General features: G+C 38.3%; 2 protein-coding genes across 2 annotated transcripts in view; one reads left to right on the forward strand and one right to left on the reverse strand.

Annotated features, from left to right (window-relative positions):
• The window catches only part of AGPS (alkylglycerone phosphate synthase), a 119,864-nt gene extending 112,345 nt beyond the window's left edge, over positions 1 to 7,519 (forward strand). Inside the window, exon 20 of the mRNA XM_006189172.2 lies at positions 1,829 to 7,519. Within this exon, the coding sequence (XP_006189234.2) occupies positions 1,829 to 1,950 (122 nt within the window). The 3' untranslated portion in view covers positions 1,951 to 7,519. The remainder of the gene's footprint in view (positions 1 to 1,828) is intronic.
• Positions 7,520 to 15,076: 7,557 nt separating this feature from the next.
• TTC30B (tetratricopeptide repeat domain 30B) lies at positions 15,077 to 18,012 on the reverse strand. Its single transcript, XM_032479756.1, has one exon. It carries the CDS (start codon positions 17,709 to 17,711, stop codon positions 15,714 to 15,716), a length of 1,998 nt encoding a protein of 665 aa, XP_032335647.1. The 5' UTR covers positions 17,712 to 18,012; the 3' UTR covers positions 15,077 to 15,713.
• Positions 18,013 to 26,889: the final 8,877 nt, after the last annotated feature.

Genomic DNA, 26,889 nt, shown 5'->3' on the forward strand with positions numbered 1-26,889 from the left:
GGTTCTAATGTGCCCCATCTTGTTGGAGCAGTTGTTTGCAGTCTTTTCAGGACAATTACATTCATAACCACAGGACACATTCAGTGAAGCTATATTACAGATAACAGTGGAGACTGGCATTGACTGCTCTTCACCCTGCTTTCTTGAGTTGCCTCAGTGTCAGCAGCTTATAGTAATGCCACTTCTACTCCTCACAGAGTAGAGGTTTTTTTGCTTTTGTTTTTGTTTTTGTTTTTTTGTTTTTTAATACCTTGGAGCAAACTTGGAAATAGCTAATTTGTAGCTTTTTGAAAAATGCTTAAGATATTTGAGGTGAAGAGATTCTGTTGTTTCTAATCCCTTTGCAGATGAGCAAACTGAGGCTGGGGCATTGTGGTGAGCCGTCCCATAGAGAGATAGTAGGAGGACCTGGTAGAACAGCTTTTAGGTGGTAGAGGTTGCATGAATAAGAATTTGTGTTGTTTGGCTTCTGGTTTTAGAGCTCTTTTAAAACCAGAATTTTTCTTTTGAATTTAAGATTTTTTTCCCCCATCTTAACACCAGCAATGCTTTTTTATTTCTAGAAGCCAAGCAGAAATATTTTGCTTTTGGGGATGCTATTTATTATTTTAATGACAATTTGATGGTTTCCTGGAGAACTGCACACAAAAGACATTTTGAGTTGAGCTTAAAATGGTACCTACGGTTTCCAAAAGGCAGATGCTCTGGTGTGTCACTACAGCCTGATAAATGGGAGTGCATTTTAGAATGACAGGCTGAATACTTTAATGAAAGAAGGCTTCCCAATTTAGTTGGCCAATTAAATCACTGTTGATGACTTTGGATCATTAATGAAAATTTGTGGAAAATGACCATTTGAATTCAGTTATTACAGTAATACATTTGAAAAGTACTAACCACAAATAGTCCTACCCGAAAATTAAAAGATTTATTGATTTTGCCACAGATCAGCATCCTGCTTTGCTTTTTAATGCCACTTTTATAGATTAAGTACATGTAACTTTCTTACAAAAGTTCTACTTAGAAAAGGTTATGTTTTTTCATTGAGTATCTTTTAAAATATAATTTATGCTGCTAACCATTATATTACTTCATTATTCTCAGAATAAATTAGCAAGACCTAGAAACAAAGAAGGGAAACATTACGCAGTGTATAAAAGCAGATAATTGAATTTAAGATGGTTTAGGTATTTGATTTATTTAGTGCCTAAAAAAATCTCTACTTCAGGAAAAACAATAGGAAGAAAATAACCATTATTTGAATATGCAGATTTATTTTAAAGTCATTTGAAAAGAAAATGGAAACCTTCATACCCAGATTTTTTTTTCTTAAGTCCAAGGTTCAGATGTTCTAAATTCCTTAAAGCTTTTGTTCTCCTTAAAATATTTTGCAATATATATCCTGTCATTTTTGCTATAGTGTAACGAACAAGTTCATCTGGATATGATATTTTTCTTTAGTTAACTTCATTTTCTCTGAAACTTTGGCATGTTTTGTTAAAGACAGGAGATGGGTTCTTTTGAAATGCATGTTTTTCTCATTTTGTTACTTGTAAAATGGGCCATAATCTCAGTCCAAGCTTACTTCATCTCCATTTTCTAGTTTACAGAGAAAGGAGACACTGTGGAGCACAGGCTTCCCTTGGGAATACATTGGGCTTAATGAGCTTGATAGTCTGGTGGGCTCAATAAATCAAATAAAGCAAAACATTTCTCATTTTTGAATAAAAGCATTTATCACACAGTGTTTGCTCATTCATGGTCACAAGATTGATTGGTTCCCAGCATCGTAGTGTATATTGAAGCATTTTTGATTTTGTTTTTCCAGTGGGCAAGTTACGGAAGCAGTGGCTAAAGGAAAGTATCTCTGATGTCGGCTTTGGGATGCTGAAGTCTGTCAAGGAATATGTGGACCCCAATAACATCTTTGGAAACAGAAACCTTTTATAAATCCATTACTATTGTTATGAAAAATGTCACTTTTTTTTTTTTTTGAAATCTTTAACTACGGTTATACCAGTAATCAAATATATCATGGACTTTATTTCAGCTACATTTGTTTGTTGGTTTAAAATAAGTTTGTTCCATTCTGTAGTTTGTTTTGTTCCTACATCTATGGATTGACAGATGGTCTTCCTAAATCTCTCTCATTGTAGGTACATCAGTTTACAGCCAACTGGTTGTCATTTCAAATTTCAGTCAGGCTGCCAGTTGTCATTTCAGAAGAAGATGCTGCCAGCTGTTTTGTATTGATGCTTCTTCTTGAGAACAAGGCAGAATTTGGTGTCATCTATTGTTTCTCTAGCCTCTTTTTAAAAGTTTCTGGGAAGCAGCTATCTAGGGAAAGATTCTACCGAGGAGTGATATGCATGTGTGTTTTTTTAAGAGTGCATTCTAGTGTAAGTAGGCCATTATGGGAGGGTACCCATGAAAGAATATAGGCAATCTCTTACTTAGGATGTCTTCAGTTCTGTAAGGTGCTTGGCCTACATTTTTCTTTGAAATTAGTATAGTTATAAAACCTTAAATCCTTAGATGATTTGTTCTGTCAGGGGACACGATTTTTGTTCTCCATGTTTCTGTTTCTACTGAGGTATGAGTTATATTTGTATCACTGAGATAACATTGTTAAATCCTAATTCATTCATAATATGTTTTATAAGAAAAGCTGACTTATCACTCATTGTACGTGAAGAACAGATTTGCCACGAAAGGAATGCCTTTATTCAGCATAGAGTCCTAATGTTTCTCATTTCACATTCTTGTTGCTGAGACTCAGAAGAAGCTGCGATGGGAGCAGAAGGAAAGCTCCTTAAACTGAATGTCTCCAGTTCAAAGAATTGTTGGGCTAAAGAAACACAGTCATCATTCAGCTACTGAATTTGAAAACCTCAACCCGTTTCAATGACAAAACCCCTTTAAAAAAAAATTAACCTAAACAACTTGATAAATTTTCATGTAAAAGTAAAGTTTCAATTTAGTTCTTAATAATAGTTTAATGCTTTTTTTTTGAATTACTGGTTTAACCTAAATTTAAAAAAAATTAATAAACATGCCATAATCAAAAGTTTAAAATATATTTCTTAAAAGGGAGAGCATTAACCACATTTAACAAACATTTTTACATTCAAACCTAGACATTAAAATAAATGAAAAGATTACTTTGAGTCACTGTCTGTCAAGGTTCATGATTCATATTTTGAGATGGATTCTTTTCTTAATGCAATACCTAACTTTTGATAATTTTTTAAAATTAATATTTGATCAGCTAATGTTAAGTCAAAATGCAGACGATCCTTTAAAAGGACACACTGTCTGTGTAGCAACAGCTCCAGAGTATTTTTGGGCAGTTTGATACCTTTTATATCTGAAGTAGCCTTAACCAGAAAAGTAAAAATCTAAAACTGACAAAATGATATTTTTAAGACTTCAAAATGATAAATAATTTTTAACAAATAAAATTGGCCTCAAACTAATAAACTTAAATCTGTAAGCAAATCAAAATGAAACATTCGTTTAACAACAGAAACTATTTATTTATTAGAAGCTGCCTCTCTTCACTGGTGATTTATTTTTAATTATAAAATTTCCAGGAGATCTTTACTTAAAGCCCTTGATATCTGAAATAGTTGGATATTTGATGGGGAAATTACACTGACCTCTAGAATTATAAAAATCTCAGCTTTAAAAAATACATCTATTCATGAAGGTAATTTCTCTGTTATCAAAATTATTAATGATTATCAAAATGTCAAAATTAATACAGTACTAATCTCAATGGAGTGTATACATGTTTCTGAGTAATTTTTTTTAATAAAACTTACAGATTCATAAATAGATCAATTCCTTTGCACGTGATTGTTACAACGTTCTTTCCCAGGAAGTTCAGATTTCAGCAACCTCAGAAATCTGTATATGATATTAGGAAACTACAAATGTAACACCGGAAATTGTTGGGTTCACTAGTTCACTATTCTACTTGAACCTTATGGAAATTAGTGATTTATGCTTTTGTTTTTCTTCTCCCATGTATGCACAACTCCCCAGCCTTGATTTTACAGTGAGGACTACATTTTGCAGTTGGAATCATTTCTACAGGGATCATTTAGAAACACATGAACACTCTTCAGTACTGTTTCACTCTGATTAGTAAACCAGAAAGCCTCTCCCCACTTTCACACCCGCTTCTGAGAGGTGCTTCAGCATATACTTAGCATTTGTGGAGAGCTGAGTTCTTGAATATGCACAGAAGTACTTAAAACCTTGCCTCATATTTCTGAAATATCTGAAAATGGCTTCTTAAAATCTGGGGAACATTGTTTATGTGAGGCATCTTAACTCATTTTGAGTAAGTTTGTTTATGTAGACTGTTTGGTTTTCAGTACTGCATAACACCGACTTGTCTTTCTTAAATTAGTCATATTTCTAATATTTTATTTGAAGATATCATATCTGGGTTGGGGTTTTAGTGGGAATGGGAACTTGCTGCTACTGAGAAATGACATTGAATATTAAAGACTCAGAGTGAACAGGCTTTACTGACCCTTAGAGAACTGTTGCCTTAATGTTTGGTGCACTTGACAGTGCATGAGTGAGTTTAGTCTCATGCTGAGTAACATGAACTTTTTTAGTTTAGTAAGAATTGCAGAAGCCACATGTTTATTGTGCCCAGCATTTGCCACAAAGAAAAAGGATTAAATTCTTTCCTCTTCAGAGAATTGGGAGTTTTCTTCCTAAACGCTTTCATATTGTAGTACTATTACTTAAAAGCTATTTGTGAAGCTGGAAGCCTTCTAGTATATGTAGCTGTGTTGATGCATTTTGGAAAACAAAAGCACAATGAAGGATGAGCTTCCATCGGTGTGTGTATGATGCAAGATACAGATGGTTGCAAGAAAACCTCTTTTTCAGAATATTCTCTTAGTAACTGCTGAGTCCTCGCTTGCATTTTTCAAAATGCCTTTTGCATGTTGGCTCCAGAGATTTTCCGTTGTCATATTCTTTTATAGTTGCAACTTTTTAAACATACCTGATCAGAGAAGCCCTGTGGTCCCAAGCTGAAGCCTGTAACCTTGGCTGTTCAAATGGGCTGAGTTTGGTTGAACATCTGTTCTATGTAAATGGAGAACACAAACTATTGTAGATCCATTCACAAACTGCGTATGCTGGTGCTTAAAGCAGCCAAGATAGAATTCTGTGGAAAGCATATCTACATTTTAAGAAACACTGAGACAGGAGTTAAGGACAGCTTTAGTAGTTTTTTGTTTACCACTTAATCTTTAGCAGCTTTGATTTTAATTAGGACTTAGCTCATGGTGGAGAAAAGCGGAAAATAAGTGCCAGGTTAGGATTGAAGAATCCAGCACCACAGTTGGCTTTACGAGTTACGAATCTTGGTCTTTGCTCAAGGCTTCACGTTCCCAAATGAGCCACATGTCAATATATACATTTAATCCTTATTAATTACAACTTCCTGAGAAGGAAATAATGTATACATTGATGCTGAAATCTAGAAACTGTAAAAGATTGTTTTAAACTATTGAAATGTGGTGTCTGACATGAAGGATGTAAGTTACTCAGCTTTCTGCTCCCTAAGCCAAACAGTGTTTGTCTTTAGTGTGATATTTAACTGTAAAAACTACCTGTAATGTCAAAGATTATAGAAACATGTTATTAATAAAATGGACCTGGGTCTAAGATTTTTTTTTTCTTTAGAGGGAGTGTGAAGCCCTTTGTTCTTCTTTGCATCTGAGTTTTTCTTTGAATTTTAGTTTTTCATCTTCATATTTCCACTGATTTGAAAACAAAATTAATTTTTATAATTTTATTAATGAAGTATAATCGGTGCAACCTAAATATAACTAAATCCTTTTGGATTTATAGCTGAGTATGTTGTTAGCTAGGTTTTATTACTCTCTAATTATTCTAAATCAATATTATATTCCTAGGAGGTGTTTAGTCTCCTGTGCACCTGAAGCATTCCCATTTGAACCTTGGAAGATCCTCAAAGAATGAGCACTTCGTGCTCTTCTAACCACAACAATTCCTTAACAAACGTGAGTAAGGACCACTGATAAACAGAACACTCAAGCCAAAGAACCATCACAGAATTAAGTAATTTTACTTCTGTGAGTATGAAAAGATTTCTTTTTTGGTTCCCAAAGATTATTTTATACTTTTTTTCCCCACAAGAAACAAAAATAACTCATTAAGTATCATTAAGAATGTTTTTCAAAGACTCTGAACTTTCAAATCTAAGAGAGAGAGAAGGAAAAAACAATGTTTTTAGTGTGGATTTCTAAGCAGCATATATACATGTTTTTAAGGCATCTTATTGTTGGCATTGTTTTTCACAAACAGCATGAGTACCCTGTGAAACATATGGTTTACCTCCTAAAGTAATGTTGTTCATGTATCCAAAAAGGACATGAAATTCTTGTGCTAGTATACAGTTTCTAAAATAATTATTTTTTGAGCTATTTAAAGAATATTCCCCAAAGCTCACAGTGCCTTGTTGGGATTTTTTTTTTCCCCATGAGATAGCCATTATTTAAAATGGGTGGGAGAGGATGAGTCTTTAGAGACAGATTGTTTAGCAATTCAAGGCTCTTCCTCTTCAAGAACACATCAGGAATTAAGTAGTTGTATGCAGAAACACGGAACATCCTTTCCCCAGTGTTGGTTTCGATCACCTTTTTTAGCATATTTAACTAACTGTGTGGTGGACCTGTACTCTCACATACACCTGTTCAGTCATTGGGATTTACATGTACTCTACGTCTTGCATTTTCATTCCTACTATCTCAACTTAGTAGCCCTAGGATGTGACTTGGTGGGTGGGGCATACTCACTCAGTCCCGGAGACACCCACTACACATTTGGGATGTTTGCTCACACAGCTCCCTGAGGAGCACAGCCTGGAGTAGGGAGGGTGGGCTGGGGTACCTATTCCTTATGTTGTGTGTCAGTCCTTTTTTGTGTGATGGTGCCTTCAGAATAATGAATATTTCTGTTTCCAAACAATGATAAATCTTATAAGAAATATGTGTAGGTTATATTTCTCAATTTTTGTCCTTTTTTGCTAAGCCTGTGAAATACTTTGGCTCTGATACAACTTGACTTGAATAATATCTTATCCTGAGTCTTCCTCCAAGGCAGTACGTATTCCTGCCAGTACTGTAGTCATCTTTTGGGAACCACATGTGGGTAAGCACTTGTATGTAAGCCATTATACTGCTGTAACTAATGCATACCAACAATTCTTCTCTTTTTATTGGTAGTCTTAAATTGGATATGAGGTGGGAGGGAAAATTTCTGAGAGATTCCAGCATAGCTTTGTCAATTCAGACTGAGCCATACTATTTTCCACAAGGGCTCAACACATAGCCTATATACTGTGCTTTCAGTGTATGTTTAGATTCTCCTTTTATTGCTTTTCCTAGACTGTACTGTTCTATAAGCAAATGCCCATGTGTGATTTTTAAGATGTGCTGGGAAAAAAAATAAAACAATACCAAAACCACTCATTGTTACAGAAAGTGTTTTTTTTTTTTTTAATGTTGATTCCATTTAATCTTTGCTGACAGCATCAAGATATACTGAGAATAAATAGGGTACAGTCTGTCCCATTAAGTAGCCTCCCTGATAGTGAAGGATACTGATTTTGTCCCTGCCTGTGGTTCCCACATTGGAGAAAAGGTTGTAGCCGTCTAGGCTCTGAAATGACTGAGGATCAGACCTGTTGAACCCAGTCTGACTTGATACATTACAGTAATCACTTGCCACACTAAAATTTTAGCTCTTACAGTATTTACTTAAAGAAAGCAGTTTTCTACCTGCCTGATACAAGGCTTAGACTGAATGAACCTGAGAAATCATCTCATCTTACTTTTTCCCAAACATAATTGCTATCTAACCTCCCCATCCCTCAGGTCACAAATGGATAACCAGTCTTCCTGTATATTTGCTGTGACAAAATGAGAATTTATTCCCTTTCCAGCAAGCCTTTTCTCAGTTTCTGAGATTTTTCAGGAATTAAGAGGTTTTTGCTTATTAGACTGAAATCTGTCTTCCTCTTCTATCCATTAATTTAACTTCTGTTTTCTCTAGTTGTAAAGAATTGTCCAGTTGCTCTATTGAAGGGCAGATTTCCACGTATTTAAGGACGGCTCCTGTTCCCTCAGGTCTTCCCAGTCAGCTTTTGCTTGTGTCAGTTCTAGATGCTTCACCATCCTAACCTCATCATTTGTGCCTATCTGATGTTCGTAAAGATCTGGTGTCACAGTGTTGTATGTTCCAGAACAGCACTAATGATTTCCTGATTCCTTATTCCAATATTCCTTAGTCGCTAGTGCATTTTCTGGGGACACTGCACTGTCACCTCACACTGAACTTGAACTGAGTTTATCTTTTCTGCATGTGCCATTTTGGCCACATCTCCCTGGAGGCTGAACTTTTAAAGCCTCATTACTTGTACTTATTCTTAACTAAAATTTGTATCTTACTGTATTTCATTCCAGATTTTCAAAATTTTGGAATTTGCCTCTTACCCAGAATATTTTTTGTGCCATCCAGCTTTGGGTCATCAGCAGAATTGAGACACGTACTGTCTGGATTCTCATCCAAGGAATGGCAGGTGTCTGTAACATACCACAAGGGCCCGCCCAGTAACACATCCATAAAGAGCATGCAGGGTTCAGGCAGCTATGTTTCCACTTGACATGCTATTATTTTTACATTTTGTCAACAAATAGGCTTTTTTCCAATGAATTGACATTTATGCCAGACAAACATTAAACATGCAGTTATGCTTACTTGACTTAACATCGTCAGCTGCCAGACTGAAATCCTTTAAGAAAGCTTGCTGCCCCAATTTCCTGTGCTACCTTTTGGAAAAACAAATGGAATCTTAACTGCCATCATGTTTACTTTTGCTTGTGTTTGCCCTTAGAGGCATGTCTCTTTCTTTTCAATATACTCATAAACCGGGGGTGGTGGGTACAGCTCAGTGGAAGGGAGAATGCCTACCATGCGTGAAGTCCTGGGTTCAATTCCCAGTACCTCCATTAAAAAAGAGAAAATACATATATACTCATAAACCCATCCTGTGCTGCATTTTCTGATGCGATCTGTTGACTGGACATAGTATTGGCTGATGGACAACCTCTAAATCTTTTCTTGCAAAATTCTGTCACATCCTTTGTGGCTCATTGTACCAATATTAGAGCTGGGAAGATAATTTTTTTTAAATGGCTGAAATCTGTCACTGTAAAGCTATAAAATAACTTTGCAGGAGGTGGAGTTCTAAGTATAAGAATACAGTGGAGTCTATTCTGGAAATGTAGATGCTCTGTTTCTACCCACTGCAAGTCACTTTTTTTAAAATTTTATTCTTTATTGAAGTGTAGTTGATTTACAATGTTAGTTTCAGGTGGTCACTTTTCCATTTTGGGCCTAATATTTTCTTCTGTAAAGTGGAAATTTCTGAGGTCCCTTCTAACTCAGTCCCAGTGATTCTGATTGATTCTCTGTATTTTTGCCAAACGCTACCCTAGAGTTAATTATTGCATTAATAATTAACTTTTTAACTTACCTCTTATTAGCCAGACACTGTGCTGGGCACTTAACCCTAGACAAGAGGTAATGATTGTTATCACAACCCTGTGAAGTGAGTCGTATCATCCCCTTTTTACCAGTAAAATAACTGAGGTTTAGCGATGTGGAGTAACACCCACTGTTAGTGGCTGGGCAGTGGTATTGCCCAGATATGGAGCCGGGTCTGACAGTATCCAGTGCCTCTCTACTGGCTGCTTCCCTGCTCCAGGCTGGATGTGCTGGGTAGTCAGTCTGATGCATAAAGAATTTCTGCTTTTTAAAGTAGATTATTAGCAATTGCCCTCCACAGAAGGCCACAAGTAAGGAAACGGAGCCTCCTAACTGCAGAGGGGGAACTGCTGTCTTCATCACTACCCACCATAGAAATACCAGAAAGCCTGTTGTCCCAGATGCTGTGGTGCTCTGCAAATGTATAATCCACAAGTTCTTGCACTGATGATTATAAGTTTAATTTGAAACTCATAAAGGGAAGTTGCTGCATTTGATGGACTTAATAAATTTATGTTTTTATGACTTTAATATTGTACTCCTTTGAGCTGTACTTAAAAATGTAAGAATAACCTGTTACTATACATCTTCCTGTAGAGAGACTGGAAATCTAAAGAACTATTTAAGATCAAAGAAACTTTTTATTATGCTCTAAGGCCAATCTAGGTTCTTTAGAAAGTCACAGTTCCTTAAAAAGTCACAGTTCCTTAAAACTGCTAATTTAAGAAATAAGGTTGCTGCTGAAGGGTTTGAGCTACATTAGAGTTCTCAAAAAGTTGCATATATTTTGTAATTAGAATTAAGGTGTAAGTTTAGTATCTAGTGGTTACAGTCATGGTGATTATGTGGTTGGACAACCAAGAATCCAGAGTTGCTGGCTCATCACAAAATGTGCCATTTGACTAATACTAAGGGTATAGCCCGATAAGTGAAAAGAAAGCCCCAAATGTCATGTTATTCCCAGCGATATAGGTCAACAAGGGATAAGAGGCAGTCAGTGAATGGTGGATAGTGAGCTGCAAGTCACACCATTGCTAGAAAGCTACTCAATGTGGCAGAGAACACTCTAAGGAAAGCACAACCTCTCAGATGTTTCCAGATCATCCAGTCATTTAAAAAAAGACTTACTAAGGAACCTAAGACAAAAAAGTTGTATTTGAAAATGCTGATGTTCACCTGAAATAAAAGGTTTCCTTTGGTGATGTTATCCTTTTAAAGTCAGGTGGTGTAGACAGCCACACTGCTTACCTGGACAGACTTCCAGCACTGCTGACCCTCCGTATGCCAGTGTGGAAGGGAGCTCAAGCAAGAATTATAGAGCAGAAGGTCAGAAGTTTGCTCCCTTAAAGCTTCCCCTCCTCCAAGCCATGTACCATTTCTTACCTCACTTTTCCTAGTAAGCTTGTTTATTTGGGCATCTACCCCATAGCCCTCTACAAACAAACAAATTGTTCTGACCTCGGGCCAAACCTTTCACTGACAATTGTTTGGATTCCATCTGAGGTGCTCAGGTGGCCTGAGAGTCCATACCTATATGTTCCTACATCACTCCTCTGAGAGTATCATCTGTAATCACAGCTCTCTCATTGCTCAGTGACCTCCCTGCATCCCTGCAGTTTTCCCAATTCCCGGTTATCTGCTTCTCGTGACTGGGTCATAGTTAGCCACTGTACACCTGATCTTCACAGATGGCATTAGTGTGAACATTCGTGCCACAGCTGAGGCCAGACTGAAAGAGAAGCTGTCATAAAGAATATGAATCCTTTTGCACATATGTCATGTCACTGATCGAATGAGTCTGCTTGGTCATTCTGCACAGAAAGATCAAGTTTTTATGTCTGAAAAAATGGAAATAGCTATTTGTATACAACAAACACATGCTTATATTCTGAACATTTGTGTGGAGCTGGAAGGTTGACTAAGATTATGAAATACTGGATTTAACATTTGATCCCTTTAAAATACACTACCAGTATCATGAAGAAATCTTAAAGGAGTAAAAGCTTCAGAAGTATAGGGAATTTTCTGTTTTTTTGTCAAGAAAAGTGCCTTTCTCACTGAGTACATAAAGTTCTAGGAGCATAGAACAAAGCTTTTCATTAGAGCTTTTGAATGAAAGCCATCCTTCAAATGGCAAAACATGGGGTCATCGTAAAATCATTTGCCTTATGGTATCAGTAAGCACAGCTGAGTACTTTGAAGGTGCGTGTAAAAGAAGTATATCCTAAAAATAAAGGACAATAAGTGTCTGGGGAGCTAAGAATGCCCTCACCATTCCAGTCTCCTCCAGGCTCTGCTGGCCAGTTTTGCAGGCGTGGTTCATGAGTCTTTGCTGTCACCAGGCAGCAATTTATCAATCTTGGTGGGAGCCTCTCTGGAGAGCCAGTGTAAGGAAAGGGACAAATGCCATGACTGACCTTTACTCCTTTACTCAGTGGTAGGAGCAGTCAGGATTTCCTGATGTATTGCTAACCAGGAAATCCCAAGTGCCCAGCGGCAACGGGTTAAAAACTGTTCTGAAAAGCTTTTTATGTTCTGAGAAGCTAAATTACACATACATGCAAACCACAGACACACAGCACCTGGGTAAATAAAGTGTGGTTGAATAAAGGCTGGGCTATTTGCAAAAGGGAATCTGGAAAACATTTGCTTTTGGGTGGTTAAAGTTACTTACACTTTATGCTTTTTTTTTTTTTTTTAAATAGTTTAGAGGAAATGTGAAAAAAAAAAAAAAACCCAGAATTTGAACATGGCTGTTGAAAATAAGATTTCAGTTCATTTACTTTCCAAATTTTAAAGGGCTATGAAGATTGAGAGGGCACAGAGCTACTGCACAAAGCAGCAGCAACACTTATAGAACAAAACTTGTTAAACAAAGAACATTTCCCAGAGATAGAATTACGCTATGAAATGAGAGGTCATTAAACATTGACTGTCTTCCAAATATGGGCTCAAACATCAATGGTTAATGGTATTAGCTTACATAATTAAGATTTAAAATGCTATAAATTCAAAACCATTGGACTTCATAATAAGCCACATTTTCTTTTTGTTTGTTTGTTTTCTTTTTTTTTAATTTTTAATTTTGGGGGGGGTAATTAGGTTCATTTATTTATTTGTTTTTAGAGAAGATACTGGAGGTTGAACCCAGGACCTTGTGCATGTTAGGCATTCACTCTACCACTTGAACTATATCCTCCCCAGTAAGCCACATTTTCTTTTTTTTCTAATATTTTTTATTGATTTATAATCATTTTACAATGTTGTGTCAAATTCCAGTGTAGAGCACAATTTTTCACTTATACATGAACATATATATATTCATTGTCACATTTTTTTCTCTGTGAGCTACCATAAGATCTTGTGTATATTTCCCTGTGCTATACAGTATAATCTTCTTTATCAGTTCTACAATTTTGAAATCCCTTCTATCCCTTCCTACCCTGCGCCCCCTTGGCAACCACAAGTTTGTATTCGATGTCTATGAGTCTGTTTCTGTTTTATATTTATGCTTTGTTTGTTTTTGATTTTTTTTTTTTAGACTCCACATATTAGCAATCCCATATGGTATTTTTCTTTCTCTTTCTGGCTTACTTCACTTAGAATGACATTCTCCAGGAACATCCATGTTGCTGCAAATGGCGTTATGTTGTCAGTTTTTATGGCTGAGTAGTATTCCATTGTATAAATATACCACCTCTTCTTTATCCAGTCATCCACTGATGGACATTTAGGCTGTTTCCATGTTTTGGCTATTGTAAATAGTGCTGCTATGAACATTGGGGTGCAGGTGTCATCCTGAAGTAGGGTTCCTTCTGGATATATGCCCAGGAGCGGGATTCCTGGGTCATATGGTAAGTCTATTCCTAGTCTTTTGAGGAATCTCCATACTGTTTTCTACAGTGGCTGCACCAAACTGCATTCCCCCCAACAGTGTAGGAGGGTTCCCCTTTCTCCATAGCCTCTCCAGCATTTGTCATTTGTGGATTTTTGAATGACGTCCATTCTGACTGGTGTGAGGTGATACCTCATTGTAGTTTTGATTTGCATTTCTCTGATAATTAGTGATACTGAGCATTTTTTCATGTGCCTATTGATCATTTGTATGTCTTCCTTGGAGAATTGCTTGTTTAGGTCTTCTGCCCATTTTTGGATTGGGTTGATTGCTTGTTTCTTAAGTCGTATGAGCTGCTTATATATTCTGGAGATCAAGCCTTTGTCGGTTTCATTTGCAAAAATTTTCTCCCATTCTGTAGGTTGTCTTTTTGTTTTACTTATCGTTTCCTTTGCTGTGCAGAAGCTTGTAAGTTTCATTAGGTCCCATTTGTTTATTCTTGCTTTTATTTCTATTGCTTGAGTAGACTGTTCTAGGAGAACATTTTTGAGATGTATGTCAGATAATGTTTTGCCTGTATTTTCTTCTAGGAGGTTTATTGTATCTTGTCTTATGTTTAAGTCTTTGACCGATTTTGAGTTTATTTTTGTATATGGTGTAAGGGAGTGTTCTAGCTTCATTGCTTTACATGCTGCTGTCCAGTTTTCCCAACACCATTTGCTGAAGAGACTGTCTTTATTCCATTGTATATTCTTGCCCCCTTTGTCGAAGATGAGTTGACCAAAAGTTTGTGGGTTCATTTCTGGGCTCTCTATTCTGTTCTACTGGTCTATATGTCTGTTTTTGTACCAACACCATGCTGTCTTGATGACTGTAGCTCTATAGTATTGTCTGAAGTCTGTAAGCCACATTTTCTGATAGATCTAATAGAATTTGAGCACCCAGGTGGTCACATTACAGAGGACTTATGGAGTACCTGTGTGGGTCCCTATCTGGGTACCCATGTGGCTAAGTAATTTCTCCTTGAAGGAAAAAAAATCATCTTATTCTAGCAAGGGTTCACTATCTTTCTGTAGAAAGCCATTTGGTTGAACCATAAAAATTTGCTAGTTTTGTAGTTTAAAAACTTCCAAAATCAGCAATTTCATATCATTTAACCTACTTCGCTTTTTTCTAAGCCAGGTCAAGACTTGGAGTTGACAGATTTATGGAGAGAAAAGGGATGGGGAAACAAAAAATAAAGTTCTTATATGGTTCAGAAAATAAAATGCCTATGCAGAGTGACTGGGGTTTTCATTGGAAGGGTTGTGGGCATGAACCTAACATTATGAATCTACCAGATGAGGTTTCAGGATTGAACTTTTCATCTGTGATGGAGGTCGAAGAGAGGTTTGGTGGGGTCATGGGAATAGTGTAGATTTTTCCTTACCCGAGGCTACAACATGGAAACAACTCCAGTATTAATATATCCTAAATTGCAAACACAAAGGCAGGAATTAAGAACTGAGTTCTCAGGATACTTCTGCTATTCCTCATTGTTAAAGATAAATGAGAGCAGAGTTATTAAAAACAGTAACAGTATAACTTGCTCATATATTCAAATTATTAACAAATAGAACAAAAGAAAACCATGTAAAATTCTTTTGACAATTGTTTATTGTCTCTACAACCACAGCACCATAACTTTGTTAAAGGCACAAGGTTTCCCACTGACTCCTGCACATTAAAAAATAAAAACCTAAACATTTATAATGTAAGGTATTTTGGTTACATAAAATGTTACATTTATATCAAAAAACACTGACAAAACATCCTAAACTCTATATAATATATATTCATTACAAATTAACATAGTTAAGAGGGAAAGTTGTCAGATTAGGACACACAATCCCTAAGATTATTATTAAAAGCCTAGAAATCCTATACATTAACTCCCGAGTTCTGGGCTCAACAGTGCAAAGTCCCTGGATAATGTAATCCTTGTGCAGAGCTCGCAAAATACAACAAAGCACAAATGATAACAAACGACAGGGAACAGAGGTGCTAACAAGTTACTAGACACTATGTCTCCATACAGTTTTGAGTTTTTCATAAGCCTAGGTATAAAAGTTAATATATTTCACTTTGGGAAGATTATACAAAGATTATTTTTATTAAAATTTTAAAGTATATAAAGTTAAACACATAACAAATGTAAAAATGCCAATAACTAACTACAGATAAAACAGTGAAAAACATAGATATAAAGCCATTATAAAGCCACTATCAGACATTACTATATATTCCATCCTATAATCTCATAAATCAAAGCTTTTAATTGTCTGGATTCATATGTGACTGTATTCTTTCCAATATGCATTCTTTCTTCTTCCAGGGGTTGTTCAATAACGGCAGGTATGTTCCTACCATAAAGTTCACAGTGTTCTAGAAACTGGACACATTCTTGAACAACACTGTCATGAAGCATGATTGTGTGTTTAGACATGTTTTCTAATAAGGACAGGAAGCATCTTTTGGCATAATACCAGGTATCAGTTCCCAGTTTTTTACTATAAGGTTCCAAGCTCTTGATAACCCGAGAAATACCAAAGTCATAGTTTCCTTTGGCACAATAAAGCGTCCCTATCACCAAATTCACAATGCAGAGATGGTAGATTTTCTTGTCCGGGTCATCATAGGAGAGCTGCTCTTCCTCCTTTTCAATCTTCCTCATCAACTCCTCGGCTTCTTCATTTTGACTTGTCATAATATATGAAACACACAGGTTAGCCAGCACGATAGCACTGACATTCAGGATGTTGTCATAATGCTTCTTGACGATGGGCTCATAAAAACCTATGGCTTCTTTGTACTTGTTTTCCTGCATGAACAGAACATGAGCCACATTCAGCCTCCACACATCATGGTCACTACAGAATTCCACTGATTTGCGGAAGATCTTTTCCACCATTGGGTAATTTTCAAGGTTCCAGTAGATTTTGGCCTGGGCCATCAGCACGGGAATATACTTCTCAAGGGTGTCATCATACTCATTCACTGCCTTTTTGACAGCCTCATCATCCCTGTTGTGTCTTGCTTCCTGCACTTGTATAGTGAGTCTCCGGAGCTGTTCAGTCAGCATCCCTGCCAGCCCATCCAGCTTAATGAAAGCCTCTTCAGGAGCTGTCTGGCAGGTGATCATGGCATCCAAGAAGTCGTAGAGATAGGGTGTGAGGAACTTGTAAGTCAAATGGGCGTTCTCTGCCAGGACATCTGCTGCCAGGTCAAAATATTCATATTTACAGTAGAGCAGCAACAGGTTGCCAAAGGTCTCTGGAGGAAAGGGGTTCTGTTGCAGCAAAAACTGTAGCTTTTCAAATCCTTCTGTAGGCCTGGAATCCATGTTCATTAGCGCCTGATTGTGCAGTGTCACAGGGTCTAATTCTTCCTCTGCCCTAGGTGGCATGTCAGTGAGGGCTTCCTGGGCCGCCTCATAGTTTCTCAATTGGTATTCTATGGCAGCCTTGAGGTTGAAGGCTTCCACCAGAGCAGTCTGGTGAAGGACTAAGGTGTTGCCAACACTTCGAACGTCAATGCCCTCGGTGGTCATGCCAACACCCAGCTCTGGGTGCTGGCGAATGCCACGCTCAATAATGTCGGCGATATGCTTCAGCGCCGGGGCATAGTGCCGGCTGCTGTAATAGGCCAAAGCTAGGTTGTAGGAAAGGTCAGGCCGGTAGCCTGAAGCCTGCAGGGCCGTAGAGAACTTGGAACACGCGGCTTCATAATGTCCCTCCTTGTAGAGCAAACAACCCAGGTTGACCTGGCCATCGAGCTCATTCTCGCCCCCGCTGTCTTCTCCCCCTTCCCCACTCAGTAGTTGCTCCACCAGGCTCCTGGCCCCGGACAGGTCGCCCTCGCTGTACTTGATAGCGGCCTGGAGACGGAGGACTCGGTTGTGGTAGGCGGGGTTGTCCAGGAGGAGGAAGGCGACGCGGGTGGCCTCTGGGTAAAGGCAGGCCTTGTACAGGGCCTGGGCCTGGTACAGGCGGTACTGCTCCAGCTCCGGGTGCAGCTGGCCCAGCTGCTCATAGCACTCGGCCGCCAGCGCGAACTCCTGCAGCCGGTAGTAGCAGTAGCCCAGCAGCGACAGGCCGGCGCGGCTCCTCGGGCTCCGCTGGTGCTCTCCGCCCAGCAGCTGCACCGCCTCGGCGTAGCGGGCATCCCGGATGAGCCGGTACACGACCGCGGTGAACTCCCCGTCGGGGATCTGCGCACCGCCCAGCCCCGCCATAACCGCCGCGGTGGCTGTGCGTGCTCGTTACCACGGCAACAGGCCAACCGGAAACGGAAGCCTGTGAAGAATGGCGTTTTTGTGGGGTTTTGGGGCGTGCTCCCACAGTTACTTTGCAGCAGAAGGACCAACCTAGTTGGAAAGAGTCACTAATGCGAGTGTCTCTATTATTAGCCTGGTCCCTGAAGACTATAGAGTGTGAGCGGCGCCACTCAGAAGGGAAAGAAAACGCCCGCCGGCCGTCAGAGGCGGGAACTATTTCCCGGCATGCACCGGTCCGATCGCGCCGCCGTCGGGCGTGGCCGCGCTGTATGCTGGGAGGCGTAGTCTCTGCTGGACGGACCCTCGGACGCGAGGAGGTGAGGTTATAGTAGCCTTCCTTTCGTCTGGTAAATGCAGTGCCTTCCCTTGTTGGCTACCCGTTATGCCACCTCGGTCTCTGGCGCAGGGCGGAAGGTTTACAGACCGAAGTCCTTTGCATTTTTGAGCCTTATAAACTATGCAGTGCATACAAATAGTGTTGTTTTAGTGAAGGAAACGGAAATGGAAAAAGGAATGTCAGCTTGGTGTTCTCCCCAAATTAGAGTAGAGCTTCTGTCTTTGGGCTGCCCCGAGGGCACATTTTGTAGGAACAAAAATAGTGCAGCGTCTAGGACTTCTTATATTGCCGTTTCCAGAGGTTGGCAACAGGAAAAAATGCTTTGGTTTTTATCTGGTACTTGGAGAGGACTGGCTTTCGTTTCAAGCCCCTCTGCCCAGCCCCGCTTTTTCCATAGCAACAAATATTACTGAGCACATATTAGCGTTTAAATTTGGCTCTTGATCCTCCAGATATCTCTACGAGGTAGAAACATTGGACAAATCTATGACATCGTGTTTTCCAAGAAGGGTGGGGCGGGGGAGGAAGCTCGGCCCAAAGTGTTCCTTTTTTCTATGCACTGCTACACTTGTAACTGTGCAAACCTGTTTAAGTCGTCAGTCTGGGTGTGTGTGTGTGAGTGAGACAGAGAGAAAGAGACCCAACCTGTACTTACCAGGCTTTAGTAATGTTTTTGGATATCATTATGCTGATAAACAGTGGCTTTTCCTTCAGTTTAAAAAAAAGAAAAGAAAAGAAAAGAAAAGAAAAGAAAAGAAATTCCTAGAGTTTAATTTTTGCCCCTCAAATTCTTAGTTTGAAGATCTCTATGGAGATTCGCTGGACTGTACAAGAAACTATTCTGGATTTTCTTTTGTTCCTTTGTTATGTATTTGGAATAGATGCTCTAGATTCCGTGTTACTACCTTGGGGCTATTTTTGTATATATTCTTTTCAATTTAATAGTGCCTATTATGGTGCAGTGAGAAACTAGGGACTTAATTATTTATAAAATTATATTGGGTCACTAATAAAAAACATACCAATAGTTTAGGCTGACCTGGAGACTGTAGAATTTGGGGGAGATGAATACAATTTTTCAGTCAAGAAGTAGAGAAGGTAGCAAAAGACAAAACTGGTTTATCCTAGTGAGGCAGTAGTAAATGTGCAGTTTTCAAGATAATAAAATTCGCTATAATTTATGAATATCTGCCATACACAGTGCCTCTCCTGGTGGCCTGGGATGAGGGGATTCTTTCATAGTCTGTGATTTCCATTGGCCTTGCTATCACCCAAGATAAACAGTTCAAGTAAAAGCATGTCTTTGCTATATAATTAGAGACTTCAATGCACAAACGTTATCTGCCTCCTGAATAGTATTGCTGCATATAAATATTTTCTACGTATACATTTTGGAGCCAACATCAACCATATTTGTTGCATGGCACTCTATTAGACTATTCCTGTATATTATGTTTCATCTTAATAATCACCTTATTCTGCATATTACAGATGGAAAAAAGAAGCAGCCAAACCATGATATCCCAAAGCTAAGTTCATTAGGAAATAGAGATGGATGAATTAATTCAATCTATGTATCACGTAAGGGCCCAGCTTTGATGGAATACTAATTAAAAAAATTTTTTTAATGGTAGTATTGGGGGTTGAACCCAGGACCTCATGCATGTTAGGCATGTGCTGTACCACTGGGCCATACCCTCCATCCATTTTACCCCCTCACTTTTTTTGGTTGTTATTTTCCTGTTAAAACAGCCACCTTGGTTTGGGGTAGTAGAATTTGAACTTCTTTCCCTGAGTAATAGTTGTGAGTAGATGTTAGGAAGTAGTGAGATGTGGTATAGTTCCTAGTCACCTTTTACAGCTAAAAAGTGACTTCAGTAGGGTATTTAAATGCTAAACTATCAAGTGACTGACTTCATGTACTCATACATTCTTCTCTCTTCCTGAGAAGTTTGCCAAAGCTGTGTTCTGGATGAGACCAGACAAGGAACCTTCCACTAAGTGAATATCAAGAAAGGAACAAACTGCACCAGTTCCAAAGGGGTTGTATGGGACTCTGGACCACCCAAGATTCCCAGAGAAAGCAGCTGAGGAAGACTGCTGTAACCCTACTCTGAGGCTTCTTCCAACCCAGTCTCTGACTGCAGCCCTTTCTGGTCTTCAACCCAAGGAGGTACATGGTTTGAGGGATGCTGCCTAGTGCTGCTCAATAATCAGGGAATAGGGTGTCTTCCCCTCTGTGCTTGTCTGATTGACACTTATCTCTTGGGGGAAAAAATTACCCAAAAGGCTCAATCCTTAAACAATTTTTATGTATTTTAAATCCTTGTATATTGAGATGTTACCTTGGGTAAGTTGTTATAAATCAAGATAAATGACAGAGCATGAACACTGGAAATTGCCTTTTATGTCTTTAGTCTGTCAGGCTGGTTTTCAGAGTTATATTTGTGTCATGAAAGCATTCACCTTCAAATAGCTTCTTGGGAATGTATGCAAAATAGAAGGACTCTCTGCTCTCCCTGAAATGCCTCTGGTCCCTACAGGCATCAGTGGAGGTTCCCCTCCTTGTGCTGGGACCTGTCTGTGAGTGTAGCAGCTGAAGTGGGCAGGAGAGAGGCTGTTCTGTGTCTTCCTCCTTATTTCATGTGCTGCTGCTCCCAAGACCTGGCTTAAAAAAAGCAGGACATTCAGCTTAGACAGATGGAGGGCAGGGTCGTTTTCAAAATGAAATGAGTGCACAAATCACACTGTGAAATTGGCATGACCATCACTGCTGTTGTGATAGACCGACTTTTATTTAGTCCATGACAGACTGTTGGGGACTAGATTAGTTTTGGAGGGGGTGGTGAGAGACAGCCCTTTAATTAATGATAGAAATTCTGGAAAGCAATAAATGGGGTGGATTATTATAAAATGTCATAAAGGATCATTTTGTTTCCAACAGAATCTTGAAAAGCTGGAGCATATATCAAGAAGTTAGTGTGTTATACCATTTCTAGCAATAAGAAAGCATTTGGTGGTTGCAGTAAAAAGATTTAGTGCCTTATTGAAAGGAACTAGACTTTAGGAAAATGGTGTTGGCCTCAGGGTGGATTTTGCTGCATAAGGAGAAGCATGTTTACCATGTAGAGGAATTCCATTCAGGCAGAATCTATAGGTGCTAAAAGTGTGATGTGTAGTTCTGAAAAAGCTTATGTTTCTTGCTGCTAAAATGTGAGATGATCAAATCCCATGTATCTTCTATTTGGCATTCTCTTTTAAAACTAGTTGGAAATGATTGTTTCTTATTTATCTTGTAAAAATAACATCTTTTTGGCAAACATTGTTTATAACCACATCTGTGGTTAAACATCTTCCTTGATAAAGGGAGACCTTCTACAAAATCATTCCCCAAGTTGTTATTTCTGCCTCCCATTCATATTAGGCTGTTTTGTGCAGGATGGCCAGATTGAGCCGCTCAGTTTCCTTGCTTCCTCTGGAGTCCAGCTTGATTTTTTTTTGTCCCTGTATGTCCACTGATGATGATAGAACTGACCTTCTTCTACCATCTTTCGCCTCTCACCTCTCCTACTGTAAATGGAGAAGGAAAGAATAAATTGGTGCCAAATCTGTAATGTGGCTCCCTGACCTTTAGGAGCATCTGTTCCATCTTTTAAGATTTTTGAAAAGACTATATGATGAATCAATACTTGGGAATATTTATGCCCAGATGGTGAGACATTTTACCTCACTGAAAGCTGAATCTTTTATCTCTGATAGTTGCAGCTCTATTAATACTTTATATAGTAATATATATCCTTCTTGATATATCTTGCTTTTGATCAAATAGTTTCTATTTTGAGGTTTATGGTGCTGTTGTCCAAACTAATTTATTAGGCAGAACACAATAACATTGCAGTTTATAAAAAGGAATTAGCAGAGAAAACATAACGGTGGGTACTGCCATTGAAAAATTCAATCCTTGCAGTTAGAGTGTGCTTGCTGTGGAATGCACTGACGAGGCTGTTACCCAAACCGTTTCATTTGAGATTTTTCACTGCCTTTGTTTCCAAGAGGCAAGAAATGATTCACAGGATCACTTCTGTCTTCCAAGACTGATACCTTTCATAGTCAGATGTATCCTGTCTGTGCTTGTTCTCATTTCTGTAATACAGCCATGTAAGTAATAAATTGGGTGGGAAAGGTCAGAAGATGATATTCCTAAAAGAAAGCTGTCATCAGCCTCTGAACACATTTTCTGGCTTGCAAAGCCTCCAAAATGGTTTTCCATCAGAAAGCCGCCCATGATGATTTTTACAAACAGCCATCCAATTGTCTGAAAAGTACTGTGCTAGTTTTTAAGGCTTTCTCTGTGGAGAGTTATGGAACACACTCTCTGGGCCTGTGCTGGTGGACTGAGAGACCAACTCAGAAGCCAAGGCTGTCCTTCCAGCCTTCTGCTCCCACACTCCCCATGTCCAGAGAATCAAGTTCTGACAATTCTGCCTCTGAAATCTCTCAACCCTCTATAGGTCTGTCCAATTTCCACTACTGCTCTAGTTTCTTCCACCATCATCTCTCTCCTGGATCTGCAGCGTGTCTCCTAAATGGCTTCTCATCTCTTCCTGGGACTGTTCCAAAGATTTCAAGGCACTTCATCTCCCTTCTTGTTACAGAGTTTTACTGTGGGGATCTCATTAAGCCTTTAAATGCTTCATTTCTCCCAGGAGATCCATGTGTATAATAAAACTCCCAGTGGCTTCTCTTCCTAAGTCAGAGTTTCTGTGTCAGGTATGTAGGAGGTTGTCATTCACCCCAGTGACTCTTGCTGCCTGAATGTCTTGGGATTGAGACTTTGAATGATTTTGAAAGGAATGGTTGCTCTATATAGTATTAGAAGTTAAGAGATGTAGAGACTTCAGTTGATTTAGTCACTTTCTCGTAGGGAAGAATTTAATAATAATGGTTTATAAGTACATCAGGTGCTTTTCTTAGCTCTGGATATCTATGCTCTGGAGGGATTCTTTGTCTTTTAACTTTTAGGTTTTGTCCTTTGGCCTTGGAAATGGAACCCTGCAGACATTGTCTTCCATATGTAAAAGGCCTGTAAAAAACAAAAAAACAGAGAAAGAAATAAAAAATTGATCAAGACATGAAAATGTCCCCAGGTGGCATAACATAATTGAAAGAGATAGGCGAATTCAGTATAAAACCATCTGAAGGCAAATCCCTGTTCTGCATCACCAGCAATGTAGCCATGGAAAAGGTTGTTAACCTCACTGAATCATGGTTCCCTTACTGGCAAACCATAGACCAAAATAATTTCTTTGTGCAAGATAATACAGAACATCTGGCCCATAGTAAGTATTTAATATGCTGTATTATTATTACTTAAATGGAGCTATTGAGGTTCCTTGGGAATCTTATTAGAGTATTTTAGGCTTAAACAAGTATGGGCCAAAATGACTGTGTTAAACGTCTGCCATCCAAGAGTACATGTTCTGCTATATCAGATGTTATGTTCCTGAATGCCTGAGAAACTCCAGAGTGTGGAGGGCAGTTATCTGGCATAAATTGGTGTCTTCATTAAACCTGCTTCTTCAAGAAATTAAAGCACCAAGTTAAGTAGTATATTTTGTTCATTCAACAAATCAATGAGTGCTTACTCTACCCAACACTGTACATTGTGGAGAATCCAGAACCTTCAAGTAACATACAGTCCAGGGGAAACACTGCAAATACATTAAAAAATTAAACCCAGGCAATATGTGCAGTACCTTAAGAATAAAACAACGGGACACAGAGGTTCAGAGTTTATAATAACAGCAAGCCCTCGTTTGGCTGGATCAGTGTTTTGAAATCCTATCAGGTACCTTACTGCTTCCTTTTATAATGAATATTTTCTGAGACCCTTTTTACTATTTTGAAATGAAGTTTATGTATGATATGTAACATCCTACACACGTAATTTATTTTCTCTTTCTTCTTTCCTTCCTTCCTTTCTTCTTTCCTTTCATCTTTTAAATCTCAGGTGCATGAACTGTCTAATCATAATCCTTGATCATTGATATGCTTTCCATTATTGGTCTATGCATGATCCTCTTCTAGTCTTCTATTTAGCTAGTTATTTTGAATAATGTAATAATTCAAATAATTCAGTGAAGCCACCACCCAACAGAAAAGGTAGGACCTTTAGCATAACCTACATCTGAATCTGGAGATGCAGATGCCCCCACAAACCATTCTTTTGTCTCCCTTATCCTAGGTAATCATTATCCTGAATCCCATATTGGACATTGTCTTGCTTCCTTTTTTATAAAATTTCATTGAACCTGTATGACTTTCTTGAACATATTTTTATTTTAGTTGTTTTAGCCCTATGAAAAAGGCTCACATAGCATATACTCTTTTCAATTAATGTAATTCTAAGGTTCATCCATATTGTTGCGTATATCAGTATGGTTCAGGGGTTTCAACTACTCTACAGTATAACATTGTGTGAATATTCCATGTTTTACTCACTTACTCTTCTGTTGATGGGCATTTGGGTTGTTTCTGGATAGTTACTGTTTGAGAAGTGCTGCTGTGGACATTTTTTTATATGCTTCTTGGTGCACTTGTCTAGGATTTTTTCTGTAAATATACCTAGAAGTGAAATTGTTGTATCATTGGAGTATTTTCATATTTAACTTTAGTACATAAAGCCAACTGTTTTCCACAACAGTTGCTCAAGTTTCATTCCCACCAGAAGTGTGTAAAAGATTCTATAAATCTACATTATCTCTAATACTTCATATTGTCAGAATTCATGTTAATTGGCCATATGTGGTTTCTCTTTTGTGAAAAGCCTGATCTTATCTTTTGCTCCTTTTTCTATTAGGTTATTATGTTTTAAAATTGCTGTTTAGGAGTTCTTTGTATACTCAGAATTCTAATCCTTTATCAGTTACATGAATTGCAAACATCTAGTTTGTAACTTCTCACTTTCTTTAAGATAAAGTGCTTAAGTTTAATGTAGTCAAGTTTATTAATTTTTCCTTTTATAGTCAGTGCTTTTTTATGTCTTGTTTTAAAAACTTTTCCTTCCTGCATGGCTAAATTATATTCGCATTTTGTAAAAAAGTTCTGTTTCTGCATTTAAAATTTTAATCTGTCTGGAGTTGGTTTTTGTATATTATGTGAGGTAGAGATTCAGTTTGTTTCTTTTTTTCCAAATGGATAACCTTTTTCTCTCAGCTCCATTTGTTGAACAGTCTCTCAGTCCCCCTCAATTGGACATGCCTCCTCTCTTAACACACAAAGCTCTGTATATGTATAGGCTGGCCTGTTTCTGGGCTCCCTGTTCTATTCCATTATCAGTTTATCAAGTTTTGGACCAACATTACATTGTGCTAATTTCCATAGCTCCATTATAAATCCAAATATGGTTGGGGAAATACCCTCTCTGTACTTTCCTTTTTCAGAAATGAAGGGTCATGGCTATTCTTAGTCCTTTACTTTTGTTGCATATCTGATTTTTAAAAATCAACATAATACCCCTATTATAATATAAAGCAGAAATAGAAGGAAAATGATTTATGGTAAAACAGTAAGTAGTTGAACATGTGTAAGTGCTAGGTCATGGTAACACCAGAAAAAACATCCCCACGAGTATTCACAGTGCCCCCTTGGAGTAGTGCAGCCCCACTGAGAGCTGACAGGCTGTGGAGAAGTGGTGTGATTCTGTAGAGAAGCCTTAAAGGAGGGGTAGGATTTAAGCTAGCAGATCTGAGAGAGAGAGAGGGGTAGAATTTCGGTGCAAAGGTGAAAAACAAGCAACAACAACAAACAAACCCACGTGGTATGTTTGTAGGAAGTTCATCCTGCTGAAATTGGGAGGAAGTTGGAAAGTTTTTTTTTTTAATGTTTTTTCTATGTTTAAGGGGTATTGGTGCAGGCCAAGATTAGTTATTACCTATATCACAACCCCGTGGCTGGTACAGCCCAACACACAGCTTACCCATCTGCTTTCCTTTGGGCAAGTCATCTAGAGTCTAAATTAAGTTCTGAGAACATAAACCAATAAACCAAAGCAATAAATTCAGCTTTATTGAAAATGAGACAGGTTCCCCACATTTCACTTTAAGCTGTAACTTTATTAAGTACGTTTACCTTGTATTTTATTGAGCACATTTGTAAGAACTTTTTTTTAATTGAAAAGTATTTCCTATTGTTTCACTTTGCCTCTGTGGATGGCTTAGGTCTTCTGTAAAATAAAATTTAGACATTTTAAGAGCATGATTGGTATTTCCTGACAAAGCCAGGTAATGGGAGAGTGGAAAGGGCCCCACTTGATTATATGGTGACTAAGCTGGCCTAGTTTTGTTAGGTAAGGGTCCTCAGGCCACATTTCATTCTGTTGACCTTGTAGGCTGGGCGCTGAGGGGAAAGCTATTCACTTGCTTCTGTAGTAATTAGTTTCTCTACAGGTTTAAGGGTCTAAATAGCAATTCCCTTTCAAGATAAAATAGCTAGTTTTTTTTTAGACAATTAGTAAGACGGTGGTGTTAGGACCTCCTTGAAGATTTCATGGCTAGTGTTGATGTTGAAAGAGTACATTCACATCATGTGTTTCATAGTCTGAAAAATCATGTAACTGATGTAAGTTTGTGAAGGCCTTTGAGCCTGATTCTAAATACAGTACCTCTGAAAAATGTGCAATATTATGTAACCGAGACATTCGCTGTACCCAAGCTATACTCTTCTATGAATTTAAAATGTTTTTTACTTCTAACATAGTCCGGCATTCCCCTACTCTAGGTCTGCCAGTTTTTGCAAATA

Source organism: Camelus ferus, chromosome 5, assembly GCF_009834535.1.
Source record: "Camelus ferus isolate YT-003-E chromosome 5, BCGSAC_Cfer_1.0, whole genome shotgun sequence".
Taxonomy (NCBI): domain Eukaryota; kingdom Metazoa; phylum Chordata; class Mammalia; order Artiodactyla; family Camelidae; genus Camelus; species Camelus ferus.

Bases quoted from the DNA above. Each gene is read 5' to 3' on its own strand.
- TTC30B (XM_032479756.1), bottom strand. From the start codon at position 17,711: ATGGCGGGGCTGGGCGGTGCGCAGATCCCCGACGGGGAGTTCACCGCG.